This window comes from Haliaeetus albicilla, chromosome 8 (genome assembly GCF_947461875.1).
Source record: "Haliaeetus albicilla chromosome 8, bHalAlb1.1, whole genome shotgun sequence".
NCBI classification, from domain to species: domain Eukaryota; kingdom Metazoa; phylum Chordata; class Aves; order Accipitriformes; family Accipitridae; genus Haliaeetus; species Haliaeetus albicilla.
The window spans coordinates 2,576,985-2,603,642 of NC_091490.1; the positions used below are offsets into that span (position 1 = coordinate 2,576,985).

Here is a 26,658-nt window from a genome sequence, read left to right on the forward strand (position 1 = left end):
AGAAATGCTGTTGGAGAGTTCTGTCTTGATTTTGCATACTGAGTCCAGCATCAGGTTTTCTTAGCTTACAGCTGAGTTTAATCTTCCTGGTTTGATCTGCATTTGATCCTGTTCATTTCTATAAGCTGTGACCTTAAAAAATTAGCTGGTGTATTTTTTCATGTGTAAGCATGAGTAAGGGGGGGAGGGAAGGAGGGGCTCAGTCCAATTAATTTTGCATTAATTTTGTGTTCTTTTCTCTTTCATGTTATGATTTTGTAGCTGTGGTCTTGTTCTAAGTTAAAGGCACTGGATTTAGGAAAACAAAAATCGTAATTTGATCCTGATTGTTTTTTTGTAAGGCAAAATGTCATTTTATGCTTAAGAAGACAAATAACACTTTTAATTTGTACACCAAACAGTTCTTTCATGATGAAGAGGCTGGAGCATCTTTCATGTAACACTTCAGTACTGTGAGGGTGGTCAAACACAGGACCAGGCTGCCCAGAGATGCTGTAGAGTCTCTGTCTGCGGAGAGATGAACAACCCAACTGGGGACATCCCAGGCAGCCTGCTCCAGCTGCCTCTGCCTGAGACTGTGATATGGAAGTTGTGGTTTAATAAAATTAACACCTCAATACGCCCATTTTCAGTTTAATTCTGCAGCTGGATTTATTGCCAGATTAAATTTGTGTGTTTCAGTCCTTTTAAAAAAAAAAAAAAAAGATAACTACTACCAAGGAATGGCTTGTTATTGGAATATCTGACATGCTTATTCTGTTTCTCTTGCTGCATCTGTTTGCTCTCTTGTTACAGTAAACAGAAAAGAATCTGCAAGATTTAAAAATGGTGGTTTTGGCTTCTGTAATTCTCAATTAAGCTTTCATCATTCCTAGCTAAAATGGCACGGTGGCTCTTTCAGAGTTGTTGTCAGAAATATTTTTCAGGAGTCTAGATTAAGTATGTGATGATAACTAGCAGAAAACAAAGTTTAAAGCAGCTTAAATGAAGTCCTTTGCCCTGATTTCAGTGACTTCTGGTCACAATCCATTAGCTCTCGGAATTTCTTGAGGCAAAACCAAAGTGGTATGGTATTTCCAATGTGTTTAACACTTAACAAATCAGGTCTTCTATTATCATAAAAGAAAAAAAACTAGAGCAGTTTTTCTGAATCTCTCTTGAATTTCTGAGTGTACTTTTGCATTCTTGCTATAATTGGTAACGAAATAGTGGTACTCGGATTTCTCTCTCTTTGCAGATGTTAGGAATTGAATTCTACTCTTGGTGATTTTGTGGAAAAGGCTTGTGGCCTTTTTGCTTAAATTCAGGTGAATTTGCTCATGAGTGTTTTCTGCGTGTCTTGTTCCACTAGACTTTCAGATTTTCAAAACAGATTAAGAGATTAATTGTGCACTGAACACTGGAGCAGAGGGAAAAAAGGCTATGGGTTCTTGTTGGAAGCCAATGGATACTGAGAGTCAGCTTTCTGGTGGCTTGGTAAAAAAAGAGAAAATGAGAAATTTAGGTTCTCGTAACTGTAGGTGTTGTGCATTTAAAAAAAAAATAAAATTGTGCATGAGCCCTTTTGATAACCATTATCGAGAACCTCTTCTTCTGCTCTAGAACCTGTGGTTTGAGAGGAGCGGAGTGGCATGGAGTGGAACGGACTTGGTATGAACATCCTTGTTCCACGTGGGTGAAGATCCTGCCAGAGCAGAATATATTTTAACATCTCCATATGTTATATCTCCAAAGATGATCTCCCACCCTGAGTGCTGGCATAAGACATTTTGGAGTGGAAAGGAGAAATTGTGGGGAGCGCTGAAATCCCCTCTTCCCTCCTGCTTTATGCCTCAGAAGTCTGTGAGGATGGAGTACTGCTGTAGGATTATCAGCTGGGTTTGAGTGGGATCTGTGTAATCCTCAGGACACTTGAGAAGTGGTGCCAGGAGCTTCCAGCACAGCATTCAGGGAGATACAAAGGTGATGTTCACTGGGTGGGTTGTTGTGTATTGTGGTGGTAGTCATCGTGATGCACAGACATGGAAGTGACAAGTTCTGCACTGCTGACTTGTTTAATTTCTATAGACCGGCAGCACACTGGGGTTTTCTGAGCTTATTTCCCCTTAAGAATGAGGGAAATAATTTTTTTTTTTTCTATTTGCATGGAAAGATAGCGTCTAGAATGGTATAGAGAAACGCAATAGCCTGTTTTTAACTGCAAATAACCTTGCATATTAAAGGTAACCACTGCATATACACAGAATTCGCGTACATAAAAGGAAATGTAGCTTTGTAATTTCTGGTTAAGTACGATTTATGTGCTTTTAGCCATTTGAGAAAATGAACCGATTGTACTTTGCAACATAGAAGTAAACACCAAGGCAGAAATGCAGCTTGGTTACAGCCAGTTTTCTAGCTTGTAAGACACACGGAAAGATTTTGATTAGTTGTTTGAAAAACAGGGTATTTCTTCTCTGTGAAGTTCGTATGATAATTCTCAGATTGCTTAAGAAAATTGCTGGAGGGGTGATACATGCAAGTTACTACAGGAATTACAGATAATTTTTTCTAAAAAAAATAAATAAATTTGTAGAGATCACTTGTAAATAATTTCTGTGAGTTTTCTCTGAAGTCTCTAGTTAACCTTTCAATATGGAGATCTGCTTAATGTAACTAATATTTGTTTCATGTTTACTAAAATACTCTTTCAGTGTGTTAGGTTACAAATCAATTTTTTTTGAGTGGTCTTTAAATTCTGAAACTAGTCAAGCATTATGATTCCTTTAATGTGTTGATGCATTTTGAGTCAGTTTTTCATGGGATAACAGCCTTCTGGCAATTACAGTGACTTAGGGCAGTGGTTTGGAGTGAAGCTTCTAGTCTCCCTAAAATCCACAGGCTTCTGTAAATGATGAGGAATGCCTGATGTGGTATCACTAGTTTTTGTAAGGGCTAAACAGTTTAAGACTGGGGATATTTGTATGTTAGAATAAACCAACCACATAATGAAACTTGAAAGAGGTTTTGTTGTTAAGAATCCTGCGTGTTAACTTGCAATTAAATTTCTAAGTTGCTTTTAAGGTCAGAAAAAAGGAAGTACTTTTATGGTTAAGAGTATTTAAAGCTAAGGCTTAAGTAGCCATCTTGGACTGCTGAGCTAACAGGCTGTGTACTTGGCAGTTAGTGTACGCACGGTGCACCTTCTGGTTTTATTTTTCATTATTTTCTACAGAAGTGCATGTGCTTTAACAGACATATTTGGTCCCCAAAGTTTTTTTTCCTCTAAGTATTATTTGTAGGAAGTATTGCCCACTACAGTTAAGTATTTATTGCCTAGAATAGCTGTGCTGTGGTATTTGCAAATTGTCTGGCTGCAGACCTGGAGCAAAGCATGAAGTGCCCAGCTGCTTTTTCAAAGTTCTTTTTCTCCATAGTTCTTAGTTTTGAAATCCAGGCTTTGGAATTGTAATTGTAACACATCCAATTTCATCACAGTGTATAAAAACAGGGGAGAGGTGTGATTTAAAGTTCCTCAGACTTTCCTCTCTCCTTCTTGTTCTTTTTTTCCTCTGTCTTTCCATATTTCCTGGTGGTGGGGTTTCACGGGAGGACCTTCCTTTTCAATTTTCTTCACTCTTCTGTGTTTTCTCCTTCGTAGAAGTATGAAAAGGAGTGTGTGAAGCTACTGTCTCTGTTTAGTTTAAGTTAGAACCGAGTCTTTGTGGCGAATAATTGATTTTGTCTACCCTTCCCCCCTAAATTCAGAAGATTTTGTCTCTCATGGTCTCTTAGACGCAAATATATTGTTAGTTCTGGTATCAAGTTCAAAAGGGGAAATATGAAACCCCAATTCTAGAGCACAGTTCCTGTTTTTTCTGACTTGACAGTTTGAGCTTGGACTTTATTACTGCTGGTTTTTCTTAGTTTTGGAAGCAGGCAAATGCTGTTTGATAGTTAAGCAAATGGGTCAGTCTGGGCATGATGTTTATCTGTCCTCTCTCTGTTCTGAGTTACGCTGAAAACATCCCCCAAACTAGTCATGTTGTGCTTTTCTTGGCAAAGAAGAGCAGGTGGTTATGATTTTTAAGGCGAGCACAACATAATACAGAGAAAAAGTTACTATTAATAATTCATGCATAAGGTACCTCATAGAGTAGTGCAAATATAGCACTCAGCAACTTGGGACTTCCATAAAATATGAAGTATTTTTTCTTAAAGGTTTCAGGATAGTGATTCTCCTCCTGCATTTTCTTTTCCCTTGATTTCCAAAAAAGCCACTCAACCCCAAAAGAAACATACCGTTGTTGTTTTGTCAATGAGAAGTGAAGATGTAATAAAAACTTGACATAACTTCTGAAGGCTATATGTGCTGATTAACTCTATGATGTTGCTTTGCTACCACTCGCGCCTCTCTCTTCTTCCCTTTGTCATTTTCTTTATGCTCTCTTTTAAGGTATGAGCGTGAAAATTAAGTTATTTAGGTTAGGGGATATTACTGCAAATTTGGCAAAGACTTTGGTATATATAATTTTTAAGCACATAAATAGTTCTGGAGGACTGCTTATGTATATAAAATATACAGGATCACCTATTGCCACCTACAGTGTATATGTAGTATTAAACAGATTGTAATTGATATCTGATTAGCTTGATTAGTCTTGATTAAATTGTACCTCCATTATAAAGGTTTTGTAATGGCTTTTCCATTCTCCTCTGTTTTGATCGTAAATGTACAGTTGAAGTACAAAAGTTACGAGCTTAACTATGTGGAAATTCCCTGTATGTGACCACTAGTTCCTGTAAACTCCAGTAAATAAGACTAAGATTTCTTTTAGAAGGGTTTTTCTCTGATTTTTTTTTTTTTTTTTTAGTGGTTTGAACAAAGTGTGGCAGAGATACTGTGTTCAGAAAGACTGTCTACACAACTTGTGGATTTCTAGGAGGATGGTATTGTTAGAGGGCGACTCAGTAACTTGGCGTGGTTGCAGCTAGGAGGGAGAGAGGGTAAGAAAGTATTTTGTGAAGCGAGATGCTTGGTAATTGCCTGTTGAACTTTTTGAGAGTGATTTAAGCATGACAACTCCTTAATTTCTAGTCCTTTTTAATGTTGGCTTTCAGTCCTTTTGTAGCGTAATCCTGTGAATTATTTACTTAGAAATGATCACTGAAGGTTGAAAGAACGTGTAGAAAATTCTGATGAAACTTTAGTGGTGAGCATTGGCACACACAACCCCTCCATCCTGGAGGTCTCGAGATCAGCAGTGGTGTTGTCCACTATGTAAAGTAAGAGATGTTAGAGCCAGCACTGGGAAAGAAGATACAGCAGGAGGTACTCGGGGTGAGTCATACATGTTTGAGTCAGTGCTAAAAATGATTGAACAAGAGTGTCCCTGCATAGCTATTTTTAATATTTGCTTACTCACATTTACTGTACTAAGCTCTTTACAGGAAAGGTAGTTAAAAGCTGTAGTAAGGTCTTAAAGCCACTTTTCATGGCAACAGCTTTATTGATTTCGAGTGATGTCTTCAGTCCTGCCGTTTCCGAGATTTTTAGGTCCTAGCATAATTCTTGTTCTGCTTGATGCTTCCAGAAGTACTGCAGTCCAGCATTCACAGCATTGCATCTCGACCTACACGGATAAATTGGCATCGAGACTGGACCTTACAATCACATCAGCAGTGGCACAGCTGAAGTGGTGAGAAGGAGTGGTGACAGGTAGCTTGGTAGTACCTCGAGGTGCTTTTCTACCTCACTAGGTGGAAGTCTGTTTCATAAGGGACATGATTTAATATAATAAAAAAATATTTCCAGGTTTTAGCCTGGAAATGGCTTATACAAGTCACAGCTTTTCTGTTGTAAAACCCTGCTTGCAATGTACGTAATCCTTAAGGTGCTGCCCTTCCCAGGCCAGCAGCACGTTCAGCTCGTGGAGCTCTGATGACCAGTAAAGTGCAGCCCTGACTCCCTTCTTTACATATATGGATATTCTCTTCCTCCCAGCTGTTGACAGCTGTATTTGCAGGAGGAAGAAGGTTAGGAGGTTGCTTGGGGTGCGCATGTGTGTCATGGAGTTCAGTGGTGGCTTCCTGTTTACTGCTGCTGACTGAGGATTTGGGCTCGGGCCAGAGAAGGTGCAAGAGTGTGGCTGGTGGATTCGCTGTTACACAGGTCTGCCCCTGCCTCTCCCCCACGTTCCCCATCGCTTGGCAAGGTGTTGCAGAAATGACTGTAGCCACGGGTTGGGGTGTTTGCTGAGGAGCAGCAGTGGAATCGGTATGCTGGCTGGAAGTCGCTTTCTTTTCTTGCTGCTGAAAAAATTTACTGGTGCACAGCCAAGTTCCTTGAGCTTCGTGTTGGCACTGGAGCTGGGGAGGTTGGGGTCGCAGCTCTTCAGACCAGAGGCTCTTTGGTTGAGCATGGATAAACTGGGCCTGCTCGAGCTGTTGAAGCTGAGACAACTTTTTGTTATCAGCCTCTTGGGAAGAAAGGCTGACTTGTGGCATGTACAGCTAATATCTTGGGACTCGTCAGTGGGGAGGAGCAAAGCAAGACCCAATGATTTGTCAGTATTGAATCACAGCAGCAGTGTAATGGTCCTGCATCCAAAGCTGCTGTTGTGAGAGAGGCATGAGAAGAAAGGGAGGGAGAACTGCAGCTAAGTGACGTCCGTTGCTATGTGCTTCTGGAGAACTGAAATAAAATTATACCTGGACCAAAAAGTGAATTGGCCATAAGCTTTTATGAAGCTGCTCTTGGCCAAAACTGGAAATTCAGAAACAGTGAGCTACTGTAAATTTTCATAATATAAAGACACTACTGGGAATGCAGATAGGCTCCTGAAAATGTAAACGGTTATGTATTTTTTACTTTGAACAGACCTTATAGTTGTGCTTTGAAGAGTGCCACTTGGTATTCTGAAGTATAGAGTATATGTTACTCAGACTCTTTTTTCAGCTGTCATACATTGTGTAGGACTCATAGGAGGATGACTTTGTTGTTAAACGCAAGACCACCAAGTTACCAGGCAGCAAGTGCAGAAATAGGACAAGCAAATATTTTCTGAAAAGAGAAATCATTGAACTGTAAATAAACATGAGATGATTCAGCCCTACCGGAGTTTTGTAGAAGAGTTAAGTTGGATTGGTAAATGGGAAGAGGTGCAAGACCTTCTAGGCAGAAAAGTACTTAGACTGCCAGGTTGAAATTGTATAGGTTGAGATTCTGTGCATTGCCACACCTCTATGTCAAATGCTAAGTGTAGTAGAGTCTGTCTGGGTATGGATGAGTGTAAAGGCCAGCTTTAGTCATTCTGGGACCAAACCATCAGTGATAGGATAATTGCGCAATCTGCAGTACAAACTCTCAAATCTGTAACCCAAACAGGACTCCCTAAGGAAAGAAACAAAGTCCCTCTGCTCACCATTGTACACTAAAGCCACTGACGTGTCTTACCACCTTTGAACCACTGTTGGCACAACTCTCAGAGGTAAACATGTAAAATTTACTCCTATTTAGCTGGTTAGTTAAAAATAGCATATGTATTTGTCTAGGAGATTGAATGAATTGAGTGTAAATATTTAGTTTGCTTGATGGGGTGATACTGGGATATGGCTTGTAGTTGACAAAAGACTCACACCAGCAATTCTCTTAATTGTAACAAGTACACCATGTCAAGCCAAAGCGTTCACAATCAAATTGGATAGCAGGAATTCAGTAGAGAACTTGCTGAAAATAATTGTTAGGACTTCAGTTGGTTGAAAAAAATCCATAATTACTGATGCGGTGTCTTGAAACACCGTGCTGCTTTGCTCAGATTATTAGTTCAGATGTGTGCAAGCTGGGGAAATGCTTATGTCCTGTGTTAATAGGTGGTGGTGGAGTGGATTGGATTCATGGGTTCCTTCTCAGCCCAGTGTTCCTGCCGAACAGGCTGCTCGTGGCAAGATCTGCCTGTGCTTAAACACTAAATTGTCGGTTACTTTAGTTGTCTCGGGAGAGAATACTCATACTAGAGAACATCAGGGTGTTCCTCTTTTTCAAGCAGAAAACAACTGTTAGATAAGACTTTTAACTGCAGCAGTTGGCAGCCTGGCCTTTGTAACATCACAGCTATCCCATCTTCTGAAGTCCTGTAGGAGAATCAGTATGAAACCATGGAGGATGTGCGCTGTCTTAGCATGCAGAGGGCATCTGAGATGTGACTGACACCATGTTTGCACTGAAAGGAGCAGCTGATGACTCTACTCGCGCACGTGCGTGTGTGTGCACGTCAGTGAAAAAGCAGCAAGCACCATCTGTAGGGTTGGATGCAGGAGGCCAAAACAGCAGAGGAGGAGCATCTGACCCTGCTATTGGAGAGCCACCACAGTTCAGACTGCTTTTCAGTCACCAAAAGGAGGGGAGGCACAAGGATACTTGTTATTTGGCAGAGCTCAAGTTGTCTACTTAGACAACTTTCTAAGAGCTTCATTTGGCTTTCACCAATTGGCTTCCTTTGTTTCAAGTGACTTCTGCCAATTTACTTGTATTGGGTGATTTTTAGGAAGAAGAGAGCCTGCAGCTGTGAAAAATGATGATTTTTTTGCCAGTCTTTGTTGCAGCTGGGATTGAAGAAAAAGGATTTAGGGTGAAATCTGTACCATGTCATTTCTTTATCACTTTACAGGTGATACTTAGGGTTTGTCTCCTCTTTTTAAAGTAAGGTAGGAAATATAAGGATTCCTTAAAGCCTGAGAATATAAAAGTAATTGCAAGCAAACTGAAGTATATGCTGGGGAAGAGTCTGCTCATCCAGCTTTTGAATCTTCAATTTAGAGAGACAAGCTTAGATGCAGATGTCTGAGATCCCTTGTCAGTCAGAGGAAAGACTTGGAAACGTCATCTGACCTACTTCAGATTTCTGTTTCAGGATAAGATAAAATGCAGCTTGGACTTAATTGTCTAGATTGAGAGGAGCATACAGTGTCTAGCTCAAAGGCAGATGTCTGCATTTAGCCAGATGTACAGGAACAGGACAACGTGCAAGTATTGCCAGGGTACCTTCTCAGCTCTGACTGGGAAACCTGTTTTGAACACAGCTTCTTTCTTAACAAACGATTTACCTGAGGCTGAGGTGAGTAAAGGTCATCGCAGACTCATTTTTCAGCTGTTACGCATACTGTTCATTTGTGGGAGAATAGGTATAATCATGCTCAGCTTTTTGAAGAGAAAAGATGAGTGCCTACCCCATTGCTTTTCAGACAGAGACTAAAAATAAACCAGTTTCAAGTTCTATCACTATGATCCTTTTTCTCTAAAGGCCAGTTTATACACCATTCTGTGTACTCTTCTGTTTTACACACACTGGCAGCCACCCCTGGCTGGTCTTTGGGATGCTTGAAACGAAGCATGAAAAGTCTTTGGCGGCAAGGCTGCAGCATGAAGCACAGCAGTCCTTGCAGGGACCTTGTGGATGAGCTGACCCGCTGCCTGCCCTGAGAAGCTCTGACCTTGGTGAAATGGTGAGGAGAGCAGAAAATAAGTCAAAAATATCCATGAAATGGACTGAATGGACTTAGAAGAGGGACTTCAGTGTTGTGTCTCATTTTGCTTCAGACAAGCCAATTAACTAGTCGCAGTTCCTTCCTCTGACTAATAGGGATAAATGTGTTTACAGCTAACCATTAGTAGAGGTGTACTCTGGTGATTAGTCAGTAATAAAAAATAATTGCTATGTGTGTTTATTCCAACAGATGGGCAGAAAAGAACTGTATTTCCCAGTCATGTTAAAATTTATGTCTCAATGGCAGTAAATCTTTCTCATCACCAGTCATGCACATTGAAAAATACACGCAGGTATGAGCATGCCAGTGGAAATGCACTGTACTGTTGAGTAGTAATTACTTAAATTAAAAGCTAAAAAATACAATTAGCTTCAAATAGCAATGTCAAAACTTGACTTTGTTTTTTCTTTCTGGGGACTGATCTTTCTTCTGGTCTCTGTCATGCTGGTGGGAGCCAGTAGGAAATGCCCTTTAAATGCATTTAATGGAGCAGTGCAGTGTTAGAAAGCAGTTGTCAGGTTGCTGGCACGGTGCTGCCTTGGCCCCTGCTGGCATCTCCTGAACGCCCATCCCTTGTGAAACCCCTTGAGTTTGGTTCAGTGAGATTTCTCTTGAGCCAAAGAAAAACGCACCAAAGGGTAGGTAGCTGAGCCAAATAGACCTCATTAGTTTGGTTCAGCATGCACAGATAACAAAATACAGTGTCTGGAAAATGACATTAGGACTTGTTAGTTGAAATGATAAACTATCTGCAGAGACCATTCCTATTCTGAAGCCCACCTGCTCATATGTATGCTGACCTCTACATCAGCCTTTGCCTTTCAGAAGAGCAAATACAACATTTGAGCCACTTTGTGGTCCTCGCAGTTTGGTGAGCGGCTCCTCTGTGAGCAGGCAGCCCTTGTCCCAGTGTACGGGTCCTGTCCCCAGGCATCATGTGTGAAGGCAGAGATGGGACTTGTGGGAGGCCTCTTCCCTGGGTTAGCTTTTTAATGTGAAGTGCTAAGCTACTTGCTCTCCTCCAGCTTTTTTAAACTTACAACATTTCTTCTATACAGAGTGAACCAGTAGTTCAATAACTTTCCTTAGGAACTTTTTGAGTTGGAAAACTCCGTATTGTTCACTTTTCCTTGAACATGCCGCTGGTGCACCTACGTGGCTAAAGCTAGACTTTTTTTTTTTTGCCTTACTGTTTATTGGAGCTTTAATTAACTTGAATGCCTTCAGTTTTCAAGTAATAGCTCCTCCTTGCTACATCTACCACCATTAGAACATTTACCCTCAATTTGTAGACTGCTTTAGCGCTAGTGAGCACAGTAGTACCCCTCTTATTTTCAGACAGTGTGACTGCCATTTGCCGTAGTGAGAATAATGAAGCCCAGTGTCTGAGAAAGCAAAAGCTGCTTCAAAGTACAGTGGTTAATAGGTATAATAAGACAAGATTGAAATGTTACCGTGACTAGCTCTCCTTCATTAGTTTCCCAACAAATAGGTTTTAGTTGGAGGTCAGTGTATTTGATTTTCAAAGCTCTGGGTGGCTTTGGTGTAGCTACTGTAGTGCTCATTTCTTTCTGTAAATTGATCTCAGATGGCTGTGGCTTTCCATGGCAACATTTGCTAACTTTTTTGCAAGAGAACATCTGCGTATGAAGGAGCAGTTTCCTCAGACTGAGGTACTGGTAGCTCAATGTCCAGGATGCTCTGGTGGCCTGCACGGTGTGGCCAGTCAGATGGGCAGGGAAAGCTGGTGTCATTCTGCTTACAGTCATGGAGAGGAGAGCTACAATCTGTTCTCAAATGTAGGTGGTGGTTTGCATGATGTAGCAGAAATTGTAATGCAGCTTGTATCTGGCAGAGGAAGAGGTAATGCTGCTTTTTGGACTAGCGCTTCTAGCTTTCTAGACCTGGAAGTTCAGTCTGGCGTTGAGCTTTTTTTCATTTTGATGGTAGTAGGGCTTCACACTGTGGAGAAAGACCAGCTGCAGTCCCCCTTGAGTGCATCTCAGTGAAGGAATGCTGACTGAGTGCTAGCAGTTAGTTGGTGTTGCCATATTCTTCCCTTATGTAGATACTGGGAGAAAGGAGGGGGAGAGAAAAACTGAAGCTAAGCTCTCTTTCTTCCTATTGCTGAGTTTTGCTCTGCTGGGTGGCATATTTTCCAGGAATTATGTTCTGCCTGAAGGACAGAGGTGCCACCTAAAACTTCTTCATTGTTGATGATGCATGTTTTTCTGGGTTTCAGTAGTTGTGTTGGTTGCAGCATGGCCACAGGCTGATCTGTGCAGTTAGGTTGAGCTCACTGAAAGAAGGGTGTGCTCCTGCTAGAGGAGCTTGGTGAGGTCAGGTGAGAATAGGAGGAGGAAGAGGTTGGTGGCTTTTGTTTGGTAGCCATATGTAGGGCTGTACCTCAAAGTTTTTTGCCAAATTGGATTAACCTGGAGCCCTTTTGGGGTAAGACCGGAGGTGATCTGTGCTCAGATCTCAAATCCCATTGAAATTTTTCTTGTTGCTCCATTCCTGTTCTGTTTTACCGTGCATGATGACCTTTACAGATGTTTTTGCTCTGTGACTTATTGGACCACACAGCTACAATTAGCACCTCCTCCGCTACCGGAGCACCTGCTGCTTTTCAGAGATTTCTGCACTTCAAATCTCAGCTTTTTACTTGATTGCATCGGAACTATATATATAGTGCCTGACAGAAAGGGCTTTAGTTGAGATGCTATCTTTAACCCTGAGGCTGTTTTTTGTACCATCTGGCCATACCTTCTCCAACCAGAATTGCATGCAGTGTTCCAACTGGGGCTACCACCATTACAGCAGGGTGATTGCAACTTAATAAAAGATGAGCAGAGAACAAAGAGGGGTAAGAGACTTTAAAGATCAAATTTCTCTTGCTGTCAATAGCAAATCTCAAGTTTGCTATGAAATTCTATGGTTTTGCAACTATATTGTAGAAAGAGTGTTGGTTAGGGGCTGTCTTGGTGGTTTGCTCTGAACAGAAAGGCAAAGATAACTGGTAAAGTTTTGTTTGCTTTTGTTTATGACTTGTTTTAAATGGTGAGCCCTTAAGAGTGAACTTTAACAATATCTTCTCACCACATTAAAAAAAAAAAAAAAAGCCAAACCATCAAAAAACACTTACTGAAGTGCAAAGCCACCACAGGAAGCATGTGACTACCAGAAATCTTCGTGAACAAAGCAATCTAGGGGATTCAAGTGTCTTGCCATATGCAGAGTAGATGTTGACCACATCGGTAGAACTCTTTAAGGCCTTTATAAGTGATTTAAGTCCTTATGGCAACAAGTTAGTGACACTTATTTTTAAACCAGGTAGAATGCAAATAGTTGCCAGTATTTCAGTTCATTCTTCTGAGGGCTGCTATGGTCAACTTGAGGTTGCTCTTCACCATCAGTAATTTCTGCTCCTTGAGAGGTGCTGGCGTGCCAGCACTGCTTCTGGGCAGCTCAGCCCCGTGGCAGGATGATGCTGGGCAAGTTCCTCCTCTGGGGCAAAGAAATTTTGCTGTAGCAAAACCCGTTCCTTTTCTGAGGACAGGTGACCTCCATGCATGTGGTGGCTGATGGTGTAGGGGATGAGGAGGGAGTGTGGGGCTTGCTTGCGGTCCCTCTTTGCTGCCACCATCGTAACGTGCAGCCTGTGCAGTTAGTGCTGCCCAGCTCCGGAGAGGAGGAAGCAGGTGGTGAAGAGAGCTGGAACTCGAGAATTGGGCCCGTGTGAACCTCATGAGGTTCAGCAAGGCCAAGTGCAGTCCTGCTTCTGGGTTGGGGCAACCCCCCGATAGCAATACAGGCTGGGGGATGAAGAGATTGAGAGCAGCCCTGCTGAGAAGGACTTGGGGGTACTGGTGGATGAAAAGCTGGACATGAGCTGACCAGTGTGTGCTCGCAGCCCGCAAAGCCAGCCGTATCCTCGGCTGCATCAAAAGAACCGTGGCCAGCAGGTCAAGGGAGGTGATTCTGCCCCTCTACTCTGCTCTTGTGAGACCCCACTTGCAGTACTGCATCCAGTTTTGGGGCATTCAGCTCTGGAGCCCTTGGCACAGGAAAGACACAGACCTGTTGGAGTGGGTCCAGAGGAGGGCCACAAAAATGATCAGAGGGATGGAACACCTCTCCAATGAAGAAAGGCCAAAACAGTTGGGATTATTCAGCCTGGAGAGGAGAAGGCTCCAGGGAGACCTTATTGCAGCCTTCCAGTACTTAAAGGGGGCTTATAAGAAAGATGGGGACAAACCTGTTAGCAGGGCCTGTTGTGATAGGACAAGGGGTAATGGTTTTAAACTAAAAGAGGGTAGATTTAGAGTAGATACAAGGAAGAAATTTTTTACAATGAGGGTGGGGAAACACTGGAACAGTAAGGTGGTAGATGCCCCATCCCTGGAAATGTTCCAGGTCAGGTCGGATGGGGCTCTGAGCAACCTGATCTTGTTGAAGATGTCCCTGCTCATTGCAGGGGGGCTGGACTAAATGACCTTTAAAGGTCCGTTCTCACCCAAACTATTCTATGATTCTGTAAGAGTCTCCATTTTGTGATACAATTTGAAAATGAAAAAGGTTAAGAACATCTGTAGCTGCTCTCAAGGAAGTGGCTACAAGGCTGAACACGAGGGAAATGACCGTGTGTGGTTACTGTGTTGGGAACTTTGCTAGAGTGGTCTGTGAACAGCCGGTGAGTCCTGAAGGAGGGGAGCTTTGCAGTAGTTCTGTGGTCACCAAGAAGCCCCAGCCCCTTTGCACGTTTTACATACTCTCGAACTAGAAAGCTGTAGCGTGTGAAGTCCGCCTACTCAGGCCATTGGTATTTGGAGGAACTATTGCTTCTCATTCTACCTCTCGTGTTAGAGGCTGCGGAGCGGGACATGAGAGACCCAGGCTAGTTACCAATGCTGGCACTGATTTCCTGGGTAAGTGGGCAAGTCATTTAATTTCTCCTTCTCTACTCATTTGCAGAAGAGACATGCTGATAATGTTTCTTGTGGTGTCTCACCAGTCTTGACTTTGCTAGACATCAGCTGTTTGTTTGTTTTGGTTTGTTTCTTACTAAAGATCTAAGACATGATCGGAAATCCGGCTGCTGTCATAATAAATCTAAGCTTGCTTTTTCCTTAAAAGAAAGTAAAATGTAGGATTGCCTTGTTGAGGAGCGCCAGTGGAGATGATCATTGTACCTGAAAGGATGTATCTTCTCCGTATTGTGCTAAAGGTGATGTAGTGGTTTTGCAAGAAAAACAACCCCCTCCCAGGTACACTCTCAGTCTAAGTAATTACCCAGCAGAGCAGGGCTGAGCATGGAACAGTGTGGTGCCAGGATTGCCCGTCTAGGACCTGAGGTTCATCTCTTCTCCACATGCATAGACTGCTGAGGAAATTAAATCAGTTAAGTGAGTAAGGTGCAGATGGGATGGACTGTGGTGTATAAAACATTTGGCTTATGAGGAGAACTTGGAGGAGAGCCTGTAGATGCCTAGTGAGTCCTCAGACATCAGGTTTCTTCATCAAACATTTCAGCATGGTGACATCTCTGAGATTTTAAGGCTCAGGAGAGCAGGACGAAGTGACCTCTCTTGCTCCAGTCTGGTTAAAGAGGGGAGTTGTTTTGCAGTTACAGACCTTCGTCTGGAAGATGTGGACAATGAAGGTGCTTTGTGTCCTTCCTGGTGGCTTTTCCTGTTTAGGAGAACTGCTGGTAGTCCCTAAATATTCAGGGAGCAAAGGGACCTTGAATTACTATGTCATTTTGTGGAGGAGAAAAAAGGTAGGTGTTGAAGGTTTGTAGAAGTCCTATCACGTTGTTGGACAATGAATGCCCCTTGTGCTCCTAAACCCCAGCACGGTCCTGGCCGGATGGCTGCTCTTGCCACGTACATGCACGGCACAGTGAGTCGTGTGATGACGTTAGCCCGCTGTAGTCTTCCAGTCAGCAGAGAACATCGCATGCGTTGTAGCGGTTTTTCTTCTTTCTATGTTTGTTTCTACCCCTGCCTTTCTGATGGATCTGTGCAACGACTACAGCATGTTTTCCTCCCTTGGAAAAGGCAGAGCCTTTCCCTGGGCTTCAGCACCTCCTCGTAGACTTAAGTGCTGCGCTGACTTTTGGCTTGGGCATACGACCAAAGACTCTTGAGTTGAAAGAGTTACCGTGCATTAGCAGAGCTGATGTACGTGACCCTGTGTTCATTCTGCGTGCCCCAATTGTGGAGCACGTTATAGTAGCTTTCACTGAAGTTTCAGCTTTTAACTGGGGCACGAAGAGCACATGCTTAGTCTTGCCACATCCAGTTCTAGTAACCTGATGAGGATCACTTGCCAGGTAAGCCCAGAAAGAATAAGCTTTGCATACATTTAACACTTTCTCTTCCAAGAAAACGTGGATTTGGAGGTCTTTGCCACATCGACTGATTTTCCTGAAAGTTTTTCCACGCATCTGAACTGAACTTCAGGAAACCCCTTAAATCAGTGCAGTGCCACCAGGAAGAGGCCACATTTCCTGAAGATCTGCTTCATTGCCGGGAAGATGACGTGGCTCTTTGCCAGTGAACTTCCATCACATCTGAAAGGTGCAAACTGCTAGCTGCGTGCTAGCGCAGAGACAGAGTGGGAATGTAGGTGAGCGGCGTGGAGGAGAACATAAAGGAAGGAAAAGGATCATTAATGCTGTGTCCCAGGCAGGAATAAAAACAGATTGTCCGTGCAAATCTCTTTAAGGCTGGAATCCCCCTTCAGTCCCATTAGCATCAATCTTAGTAATAAGGATCTTTTTTTAGATAGTTGGCTTGTGGGGAAAAAAAAAACAAAACAAAAAGAACTTTCATCTAGTTTGCATGTAATAGGTTTTGGAGCATTGGCTACATGGTAATTACATAAAAATCATGTCACTGTTTGGTAGGTTTCCATGATGACTTGAAGCTTGGTACATGAATATGTTTACCTCCAAGGAAATTGATACTTCTTTAGCTGAAAAGGGGTTAGTATTGACTGTACAAGGATATAGTAACAGATTGTAAGCTTCGCAAGAATTGTATCTTTTGAAGTTGTTATACCAGAAATTGTGAATGAGAAAGGATCAAGTACACATTTATAGTTTAGAAGCAAGCTATAAAAATTGTTCGTCACTATTCCTCTCATAGAAGCCCAGTCTGTATCCAAAGGAACATCAGGCTGGAAAGATCAAGTAATACAGCGGAAAATGTGACTCTGTGCATGTGCTCATGCATCTGCAACAGCCATTGCAGACAGGACAATAAACGTGGTAAATTAACACGCAGCTTTCTGAGCGAGCTGAAAAACTTCTTCCCACATAGGTGACACGTCACAAAATTCAGAGAAGTAGCTGAAATTGCGTTGGAAAAGCACAGGAAACAAGCACGGTTAGTTCTCATAGTGCGACAGTGAATTGAGTGGGTTCGTAATGTGTTGGGTCTCGTCTGAAGCAGTCAGTAAGGGGATGCAACAGGAGTCTGCCTCCTCTGCTTTTCAGAGTTAGGTTGCTAAAAATGGAAATGTATAACATCTGTTAATAAAAGTATGTGAATAATGAAGGCTGGCTCACATACCTGATTGTATGCACCCTGTTTTTCAGTTCTTAAGAACTTTGCTGCGCATTAACTATTCTTGCTGAAAATTTCCGTTATATGCGCTCTCAGCCTGATTTTTAAAACAAAGTTTTACAACATAGATCAGTCATATCGCAGTATGAATACTATAGAAAAACCCAAGGGGAATTAGTAATTCTAGTTTTGGGGCAGAAGTAAACAGCATGTGGTGAGATCACTGTGAATAAATGAATAAAATAAATTAAATACTGAATTGCACATTCAGTGATAGAGGCCTGTGGAAAAAAATAGCATGTGATCACATACATAAAGATGATGAAATATTGCATGTGCACAGAAAGGACTGAAATACAGTTAAAAAGGCAACCTCATTCTGTCCTGTAGCATTTTGGTTCTTGAATTTCCAAATACAATATTTTAAAGGCCTTTTTTCTTCCAGTGTGACTGGAAAGAAACATCCCCAGAAAAGAGCACAGATAGTAGTTACTATAGTTTATCTTAAATTATTTGTTTTTAGCTAATGGGAGCATTGAGAGCTGAGTTAGCGTAGCGAGCAGATCCATGGGTCAGAAGAAGACATGGGCATCATAAGCAGCAGGGAGGGTGGTGCTGAACATTTGCTGTCCTCAGGCTTACTTGGACAAGAGTTTTAGACCTGAAGGAGCTCTGTGTACAGTCATGTTCAACTTTAATGAGAAGTCTTTTACCTTTTTCTTTCCCGTGAGCTTTACTTAATCGAGGCTGGTCCAACCTTTGTCTACAGTGGTGGTGGTTGTTCCTTCCCAGGGCTGCTGTGGGAGGGTGGTCGGTCAGCAGTGCGATGGCCCCTTCAGTGATCTGGGATTTTAATGTGCTGCTTCGTCACCGTTTGCTCTTGTATTGTTACTGTTGTTTTTTCTTGTTAAAATTTATGAAGTTAAGTAGAGCGCCTCGGTTTATTTTAAATGAGTCTCTAATAGGTTATGCTAGATTAGGTGCATGTCCCATGTTGTACAAGCTGTGACAGGTTTCTTTACTAGTGTGTTGAAAAAATAATAATAATTGAGAACTTTTGGGCTGACATAAACTATGAGTACTACAAAAATGGCATGCCCTGCATGCTTAAGAAAAGCCTATCTGTTACTTTCTTAGCATAAGCAATCATAAACATCCCCTGGCTCTGTCCCTGTCATGAAACCAGAAACCAAACTGGCTGAGAGGGGGAAAAAAAGAGGAAGAGCTTGCAAATGGTGCTTCAGAGTTCTGGTTTGGTCAGAGTTTACCTGGGATTTTCCTCTTCTCACATTTTAGGGACTTTTCCCCCCCAAAGCAGACCTTTCATCTTTGCATTTTGCTTCTGTGATCTTTGTTTATGGTAGAAGTGTGGCCAGCACAGGGGTGGTGGTGTAGCAGGGCTGGCACGGCGGGGACAGCAGCCGACCGGAGTCTTGTTTTCCTGTCAGAACTCCCCAAACGAGCAGGAAGCAAAACTTGCATTTTTAAATCCGAGCAGGTCTCACTGCGCAGGTTTGCCTCAGGTTAAGCGTGGATGTGCGCTGGGACGCTGCTTCTCAAAACCTGTGCGGGTTTCGTGTTTTCCCTTTGCCCATTAAAATATTTTATGAATGGAAAATAAAGGGTGCTGGGTCCATGGGGTCCAGCTGGGCAGCACATGCAGGCAGCAGCTTTCAGGCAGCTGAGGGCATTTCTCTTGGCAGGCACGGCAGCTCTGCCATGCATCTCCTCCGTGTCACAGTGCGTCTCTTTTGGGAATTGCGGCAGCTCTGCCAGGAAAAATTTAGATGTGTCCCGCTGAGAGCGAGAAAACTGTGTTGGGGTAAAAAAACCCACAAATCCCTTGGCTGCTCAGATAAGGAGCTGAAGCAGTGTGGCATCTATAGCCTTGTTTGAGCTCAGGTGAGAAGTTTTCTTAAAAATAGCCCAGTGGAGCTTGGAGGCAGCATCTGTTGTTGTCTGACGTCTTGAAGTATCTCCCAGCTGACGCTTTTATCCTCTGTTTCCTTATTGCAGCGAAGCTCTTCTTGTGTTTCGGGGTATTTTTGTTGAGGGGAGGCCCTCAGCAGGGCCAGGTGCAGATGTCTGGGCTTTACAGGAGGCTTCGGAGCCAGGCGGGCTTGCCCAGGCTCCTCCTTCCACAAGAGTGAATTAACTTCTTCCTTCTGGTTCAAGGAGGATTTGTAAATAGTTTCTAAAGCATTTAATTTATGCCCCCGCCTTTTCTTTCTTTGATTTTTGAGGAGTACAGAGGCGTGAAGGGGTTATTTAACAATGTTGTACATTTGTCTTTTTTCCTTAGAAAAGCTAGGACTGTTGGGCATGAACCACTTTTACAAAGGGGATCTTGGCCATGGCAAGTTATAGGCAAGAACATGAGTTTTTACCAAATATTTTTCTCGCCCAAATTTTCATTAAGTCTTAATAGTTTCATAGCCAAACCAGAAACAAAATTATTTTGAATGACCCGCCTTTAGAATTTCGTCTCCCTATTTTTTTAACTTTTCATCTTTCTGATACTAAAATTTTGTAAGTGCTTCATCGGTGTATGAGAAAAAAAAAAAACTTTCTGTGGGCCCAGATCTGTTTGTTGACCTAATCCAAAGAAATGATGTGCGGGTTTTGGCAATTGTGGGTGCATGGTTTTGTTTTTGTGCCTGTGTGCACTCAGAATCCCTAGTTTCCCGGTTGTAACCCTAGCATGAAGGATGAATCATTGTCCCCCTCTGCTGGTGGTGCACCGGGCTGGGGGTTTGCTCACCCTGCCAACTAGCTGACTTACTCTGCAACTGAAATACAGACTTTTAAGAAGGTGGCAGGTATGTGTGTATACATTGGTCAGAATTTTAAATCACCAGAGAAACCTTTTGCTTTGGCAAGTGCTCAAAAGGCTGTAAGGCATGTGGAGTTAACAAGCAGAATCTTGAGATTGGGCTGTCCTACCTTCCCCTAAATATTTTGCAGCATGTGTCACAAAAGACTCTTTCCACCATGAGAAACAGAAATCGGGTGAAGAGAAAACGTGCTTTGAAAAAAGCAAATTCTGTCCTGTCAGTCAGAATCCCAGCAGAGACTGAGTGCATCCCTGTTGTCTTACGTCGTGTCCCCTGGAGTAGTGCTGCTCGAAGAGGATGGGTTAAGTGCTGAGAAGTGCTGAAAGAATGAGCAGGGGAAAGTGGAGCTTGTGGTGCAGGAAGAGACCAGTGGAGCATGGTGCAAGCAAGCAAAATGCAGTCTGAGAAAGGATACAGCTGGTATCTGTAAGTTGATTAGGGAAACATTCACAAGGGAGGGAGATAATCTGCAGAAGATACACAAAAACAGTGGTCCACTGAGGCTCTGAAACCTTGTAAGCGGCAGAGGATAAAAATCCCCTTCAGATTTCTGAGATGAAGCATGAGGGGTGTGTAATGTGATGCCTAAGATTGCAAGAGACCTAATGTAATGGCCACGGGGAGCTCTGAGTCACGCACATGCGACTGTGGTGAGCCTCGCACGGGGGACAGTCGCACGGCTGCCAGTATGTGCCTGCAGGCAGCGGGGTCTAGAGGAGCAAAGGGCTGCCGTAATGCTGTCCTGGCTGGCACCAGGTGCCATGACCTGTACGTATGATAATATTACTGTGTAGGACTGGTAAAAGATGCTACTGCTGAGACAGAGCAGGAATTTGTCTTGTTCAAAGGAGACTTTTTTGGAAGATTAAGATGCATTTTTAAAAAGGTGAATTCCTGACATTTAGCATGGGAATATCTGGAAAACTTGTTAGTAAATAGCAAGTTAGAGATTGGATGTTGGTTGGTTTGGTTCATCCCCCAAAGCATATTGTAAATAAAGCAGCACCTAAGGTTTTTTTTTGGATTCTGGGAATTGCTGCTGTGATTAGAAACAAGAGTACGAGCTATTAAGCAAAACCAAAGAACGCTGTGTTGAAAAGCAACAATTTTGATTTATGAATCTGTGAGAAGGCAATGTTTTTTTATTTCCTTTCACATTTTAAAACGTCTGGACAATCTTTTTAGTATTATGCCTACACAGACATTAAAATATATTGAGTTTCAGTTATAAGATATGTTGTTTAAAAGGGAGTATTTTCAATTAGATTAAAGCTAATATCTTTAACCTTTCACATTTAAATTTTATGGTGCTGTGCAGAAATAATTGCTGGCTTGTCTATGTGTTCCTGTAATCATGCTCTCAATTACTTCTCCCCCATATTACTGCTGAGGGAATATGTCTGGAAACTCAAATTTAGCATTAAAGTGGCATGGATGGAAGGAACATGCAATTTAATTGTAAATGTGTGCTAGGCTGTTAAATGTTATTTTTTTGTATGATAGTATCACATTTGCTGGGCACTTTCCAAGCACAAGGGCAGTTTGTGTGGCATTGTCAGACTTTCTCCAGACTAAGCCTAAGGCTTATAAAGCACTATTCATTGAAGTCTGCTATATCAGATTAAGGCCTAATGCTGTTGCAGCAAAACCAATACACATTTAGTTCAAGTACATTTTGGCAGAGATAGGGGAGAAGAGAAAAAGGAGGGATGGAGAATACAAATGGAGGAGTCTTTCAGCCTCAGATGAGTGATGGATGATGTATACCAAACCAGCAGTACTGTCATGTTCAGTTTAGACACGTTTTGTCACATTTAGTTTACTGTCACACTTCATTAGTGACTACCCCAGGAAAAGCTGGTGGGACGCTTGGTTTCCCCTTGAGAGCGTGGAGCCGTGGCTGATGGGCAGTGACGTGGGACCAGCGCCAGAGCATGGGAGTCTCTTTGGAGATGCAGAATGGAGTCCCACATCCTCCTTCTCTTCAAGAAGTCCAGACTCCTTCCTCTTCTGGCTTATTCCCACGCCAGTGGGAGAGGAGCAGCCTGTCCACCTTTGGAAAGAAACATACACCCATGCCTTTCAAGCATGCAAGCATCATCTTTCACTGATGCTCTTACCATCAGGACTGGGATCAGGGAGACGTCTTACCAGTGCCCACTCTTTCCCCACCTGCTTCTTGAGTATTCCTGTAGTGTCTCATTGATTTTACAGTCCTGGTATCAGACCATACTTTAAATAGAAGCACTGTCACACCTACATTAAAAAAAGATGGTATTGAAGTTTTCCCGGTTTGCTTCAGGTGGTAAGGATAGCCTCTGACTTTGGGTGGGAGTAGTTTTGCAAACCAGCCCCAGAATACTGATGTGTTTTGTGGTGTTAGATAAGGCTTAAAAAAAACAAGTAGGCTCTTGGAAGGTGCCCGTGTTGCTTGAAGGTACTGAAGGCATGGGCTGCACTCGTTGTGAACAGGGTTCCTCTAAGAGAAATATGACCCTTGCAATGATGCTCTCTTGAGTAGCTTCCTTATTCTCTGCCGCCCACCCAAGGCTCTGCACCTTTCATAGAGCAAAGGAGAATAAAACAGAGAAAAAACCTGATAATCTGGAAGGGGAAGAAACAATAGACACTGGGGAAGAATTGGAATTAGCAATATGTAGTTAAAAATGTGAAGAATGAAGTGACTTCAAAAGCCATGAAGGAGATAAAGCAAAGAGCAGAATGCTGCTTTGGTGTCACAGCTATGGATTGCAATGAGTACAACACTGAACTGATGGCTGGTGCTCTGAAAATATGAAAAACCCCCAATGAATAACTGAGGCTTCCCCCCCTGGTTTTTGTTTGCGTCTCAGCCAGTGCACCGAAAGAGCCAAAAGAAATGAGTAGACTTACATAGACTCCTAGATGCTTGCTATGACTGTCTTTGGTTGAGACTAGATCCATATCTCAATTATATTAATGGAAAGATTCCCTTGGATTGCAAGTGCCGTTTTATCAGCCTGACCATATATTTTGTGCCTCAAACTGTACAAAGCCATTCCTGACAATTTTTCTTTTTTTTTTTGTCAGCCAGAGTCAAGTTGCTCTTGGAGAGCACGAAGATAATCCATTTCAGTTGTGTAGAGGATCAGACAGTCACATAAATGCAGGTGCGTTGGCTTTTGAGGTTTGGTTTTTGTTTGTTTGTTTTTCAGTGGGAGGATTAATTTCATAAACTATAGAATTGGTGGTTTGGGCTTTTGTTATTAATTGAGCTCAAGCTTAGTAAAACATGGAACGCAGACCCCATAATACCCGGAGTGTGTGTTCATCTATTTCCTTTCGGCTCTTTCTATTTAAGCACCGGGTATAAAATGCAAAACGCATTTTCTTTTGAGTCAGAGCTGCCTTGTATGCATTCTTGGCAGTCTAAAAGCTATTGCATTAAACCTACTTAGTGCTACTCTTTTCTTCTGGAGAGAGAGAGAAGTAATAATAATAAAATAACTCTCCAATAAAGCTCATTTCACCATGACACATTAAGTATCAGGAGTTTAAAAGACAAAGGGTGAGAGGGGAGAAAACTGTCAGAAATATTTAGCTGTTAAGGAGATTGTAAAAATAGAAGCTAACTTTTTTTTTTTAAAGGAAATATAAATTGTACTGTTTATATTACCCAGCCTCAAGTATTGTTTTTCAGCCAGTTAGGTGCTTAAGGATGTGAAAGTTATTCCTGCTTTACAGTAAGAAGAGAAACCTTCTAGAATAGTTGTGGAACCACTAGAACAGAAGGGAATTATTTGGACCAGAGTTACCAGAAACAGAATAATCCTTGACATATCTTTTTTCACTTTTTCCCTCATTTATGAGAAGTACTGATTTTGAATAATCAGGTTCCCAATGTGAAGACTTTGAGAAATGCTGTGCCTAGCCCATCACAGTATGCAGTAGCCTCATTAAGCAGTGGATTTGTGTTCTGACAAATATTCAAACTCTTCATGTTTTCCTTAACTATTTTTCCTCCACTTTCAGTATCTAAATGTAAAAGAAGATTGCAAAGCCATGGCTTTCTGTGCAAAAATGAGGAGCACAAAGAAGACCGAAGTAAACCTGGAAGCTCAGCATCAGGGTTTAGAAATACTTTTCTACCTGCAAGATAAAAATCCTATTTGTTACACCAGTGGCGAGTTTACCTCGGAGGAGCTGTGCATTGAAGCTGCACAGAGGTGTTGTGAGTATATGGATTTTATATAAGTTCTCAGTGGCAAGGCCTGACAATATCGAAAGCGATGCATCCTTCTCTGCGTGTAAGTCAATGTTTGTAGAAGAAATATGCATGTTATGTAGTCTAGGATGGAAACTTTTGCCAAGGGTCTGCTTGGGCAGTTCTTAAACTGCTTGGTGTGGAAGAAATGGTGGGAGAGACTGTCTTGAGATTAGTATAAAGTGATGATCTCCCACCCTGGCAGATACAGCTACTGATTTTTTTGATTTGGGTGTGGTGATTAGGTTTCTTTGAAGAGAAGAGGAGATACCATATACAAATAAGTTAACACAAAGCTGGTTTTACCTCATATACTAGTTGGTAAGCCTGTCAGGATCTGTCCTGTGTTACAACACATTTTGGAGAGCGCTAATGAAAAAAAACCCACAAAACACAAAATCCCAAACCTGTTTGTTACTTCTCCGGTTTTAGTTTCCTGTTACTTGACACTTTTTTGCAGAGAGTTATTCACCAGTTAAGATTACCTGAACTGTGCACAATTGCGGTAATGCATAAATGTATAATGAAGATTTCTTGCTTTGTCACTGTGGTCCTTGACTCAGCAAAATATTTGAATATGTGTAATTCTACTGGAATTAGTGGATTTAATCTATGTTTGAGGCTCATGAACCAGTATATGTTTATATTTACAATTCTAAGGTTCTTGCCCGCTCTGATCCCAATTTTGTGTTCCCCAGGCTTCATGGAACACTAAATATTATTCAGCTGATATGGGAGTGGTGAATCTGGCTGTAATAAACAGGTGAACTGGGCATAAGTTTCCCGTCAGCTTTAAAATGTTTTCTTTTCCCATGTCATCTTGATTCTTGTAACATTGAGTACCCTTCAGTTCATTTGCCTAATTGCTTCTCTTCCATTGGAAAGGCAGGAATGATGGGAATCTGAAGGACAAACCTCATCAAATAAGTACTCACATTGTTTTTGAATAGTTTTAATGAAAATGAGAAGTACTTAAAACCCACCTATTCATGTCAGCCTGTAAGAGCTGTGAACTGCTGCTGTTTGTATGGGTGTGAACCCACATAATGTGCAACTGCTCCCAGTAATTTCTGTTGGAAGTTTAAAACCTTTGAAAAAATGACTTCAAGTGAGCCTTCCATAAGGGAACTTCTTTCTACCTTCTCTTGCTTTTCATTAAGTCCACAGCACGTGCTAGTGAAGTACAAAAGTTTACCTGTTTCAGCAGGCCTGTGGTGCTGGTCTCTGCTGTAAATCACAACTTGAATGTTAAACCATTGATGGCATCTACATACTGCTTGTTGACATGCAGGAGGCAGTGGCTGTCAACCCGACCTTCTGTGATCTTTGCAATTAGGCTCTTCAGTTTTTATTGCCTTGGCTTCTTTTCTTCCCTTCTGCGCTCTCTCCCCAAGACACAGTAGAAATGTTTTCACTGAATTCTGCAGGACCCCAACAAAGTGCTCTGCAGTTGGCCCAATTTCAGAAAGACACTTAAGCACATGCTATGGTGCTCTCTGCAACTTTGCTGCTTGCCTGACCAGGGCTTTTGCAAAAAGGTACTGCCTCCTATTGAGCAGGAGACTGAAGCAAGGAATTCAAACAATGGTAGACCTGTAAACACTCCATAGCCTGTTTTTCTCTGGGATGATGTAAATGCAAAGGTTAAAACAGGTCGGCATAGACATACAAGTCAAAGTCTGTTCTTTGTTGGAAACCCCTCTGTTGAATTGGCAAAGAATGGAAAAATTACACGTTATGCTTTCTGCTTGTTTGCTAATGAGAAGGGGATTTTAACTGTTTCACTAAAACCTTGTCTTTCAACTATGGGAGTAAAATTTATTAATAAAATAAAACTGAGAACAAAGTTGTGGTATTGCTGAGTGGTTCTGTTAAAACACCCATTTCTGTGATCTGGAAAAAGTGAAGATTTTTAAGTCATTTCCTCTTAAGTTCAGACAAAATCAGGATTTCAGAATAAGTTCAATGTTAGAAGTAGCTGAAACGATACGTTCTTTAATACACAATAAACCCAATGGAGTGAACCAATGTGCAGTTTGCAGTTCCACTTTAACCGTAACTTTCTAGTGTTTGTTTTAAACTAATCCTAGTATCAGTTTCTTTTTATGGTCTGTTTCGCAAGATCAGATATTTGCTTTATGCATTTGTATATTTGGGGTGTGCATATGTATTGTAGCCTTGTGATTCACACGTTTGTTTACTTTTCTCTGACAGCTATATCTCCTCTGTGCCATAATCTCTTTGCACTGTATGATGAAAACAGAAGACTCTGGTATGCACCAAACCAGGTCTTTAAGATAGATGAAAAAACATCACACCGGCTCCATTATCGAATGAGGTAAGCGCATAGTATCTGAAAAATGATTCCTTAACCATATGTAGATGCTCTAACTCTTACTGCTGAACTCACTGAAGAAGCAGGAAAGCAAAACCAAAAGAAGCAGCTTGCTTTTCACAGCATAGATAAGAGATTAACAGTAAAAGC

General features: G+C 41.9%; 1 protein-coding gene across 8 annotated transcripts in view; it reads left to right on the forward strand.

Annotated features, from left to right (window-relative positions):
• The window catches only part of JAK1 (Janus kinase 1), a 64,236-nt gene that overhangs the window by 10,385 nt on the left and 27,193 nt on the right, over positions 1–26,658 (forward strand). For 3 of the 8 annotated variants that reach the window (XM_069788501.1, XM_069788500.1, XM_069788499.1), the window contains 4 exons: positions 4,854–4,986; positions 23,000–23,079; positions 23,942–24,140; positions 26,388–26,511. In XM_069788501.1, coding sequence (XP_069644602.1) covers positions 23,074–23,079; positions 23,942–24,140; positions 26,388–26,511 — 329 coding nt within the window. In that variant the 5' untranslated portion in view covers positions 4,854–4,986; positions 23,000–23,073. The remainder of the gene's footprint in view (positions 1–4,853; positions 4,987–22,999; positions 23,080–23,941; positions 24,141–26,387; positions 26,512–26,658) is intronic. The other 5 variants (XM_069788505.1, XM_069788498.1, XM_069788506.1 and 2 more) reach the window with 3 other exon arrangements.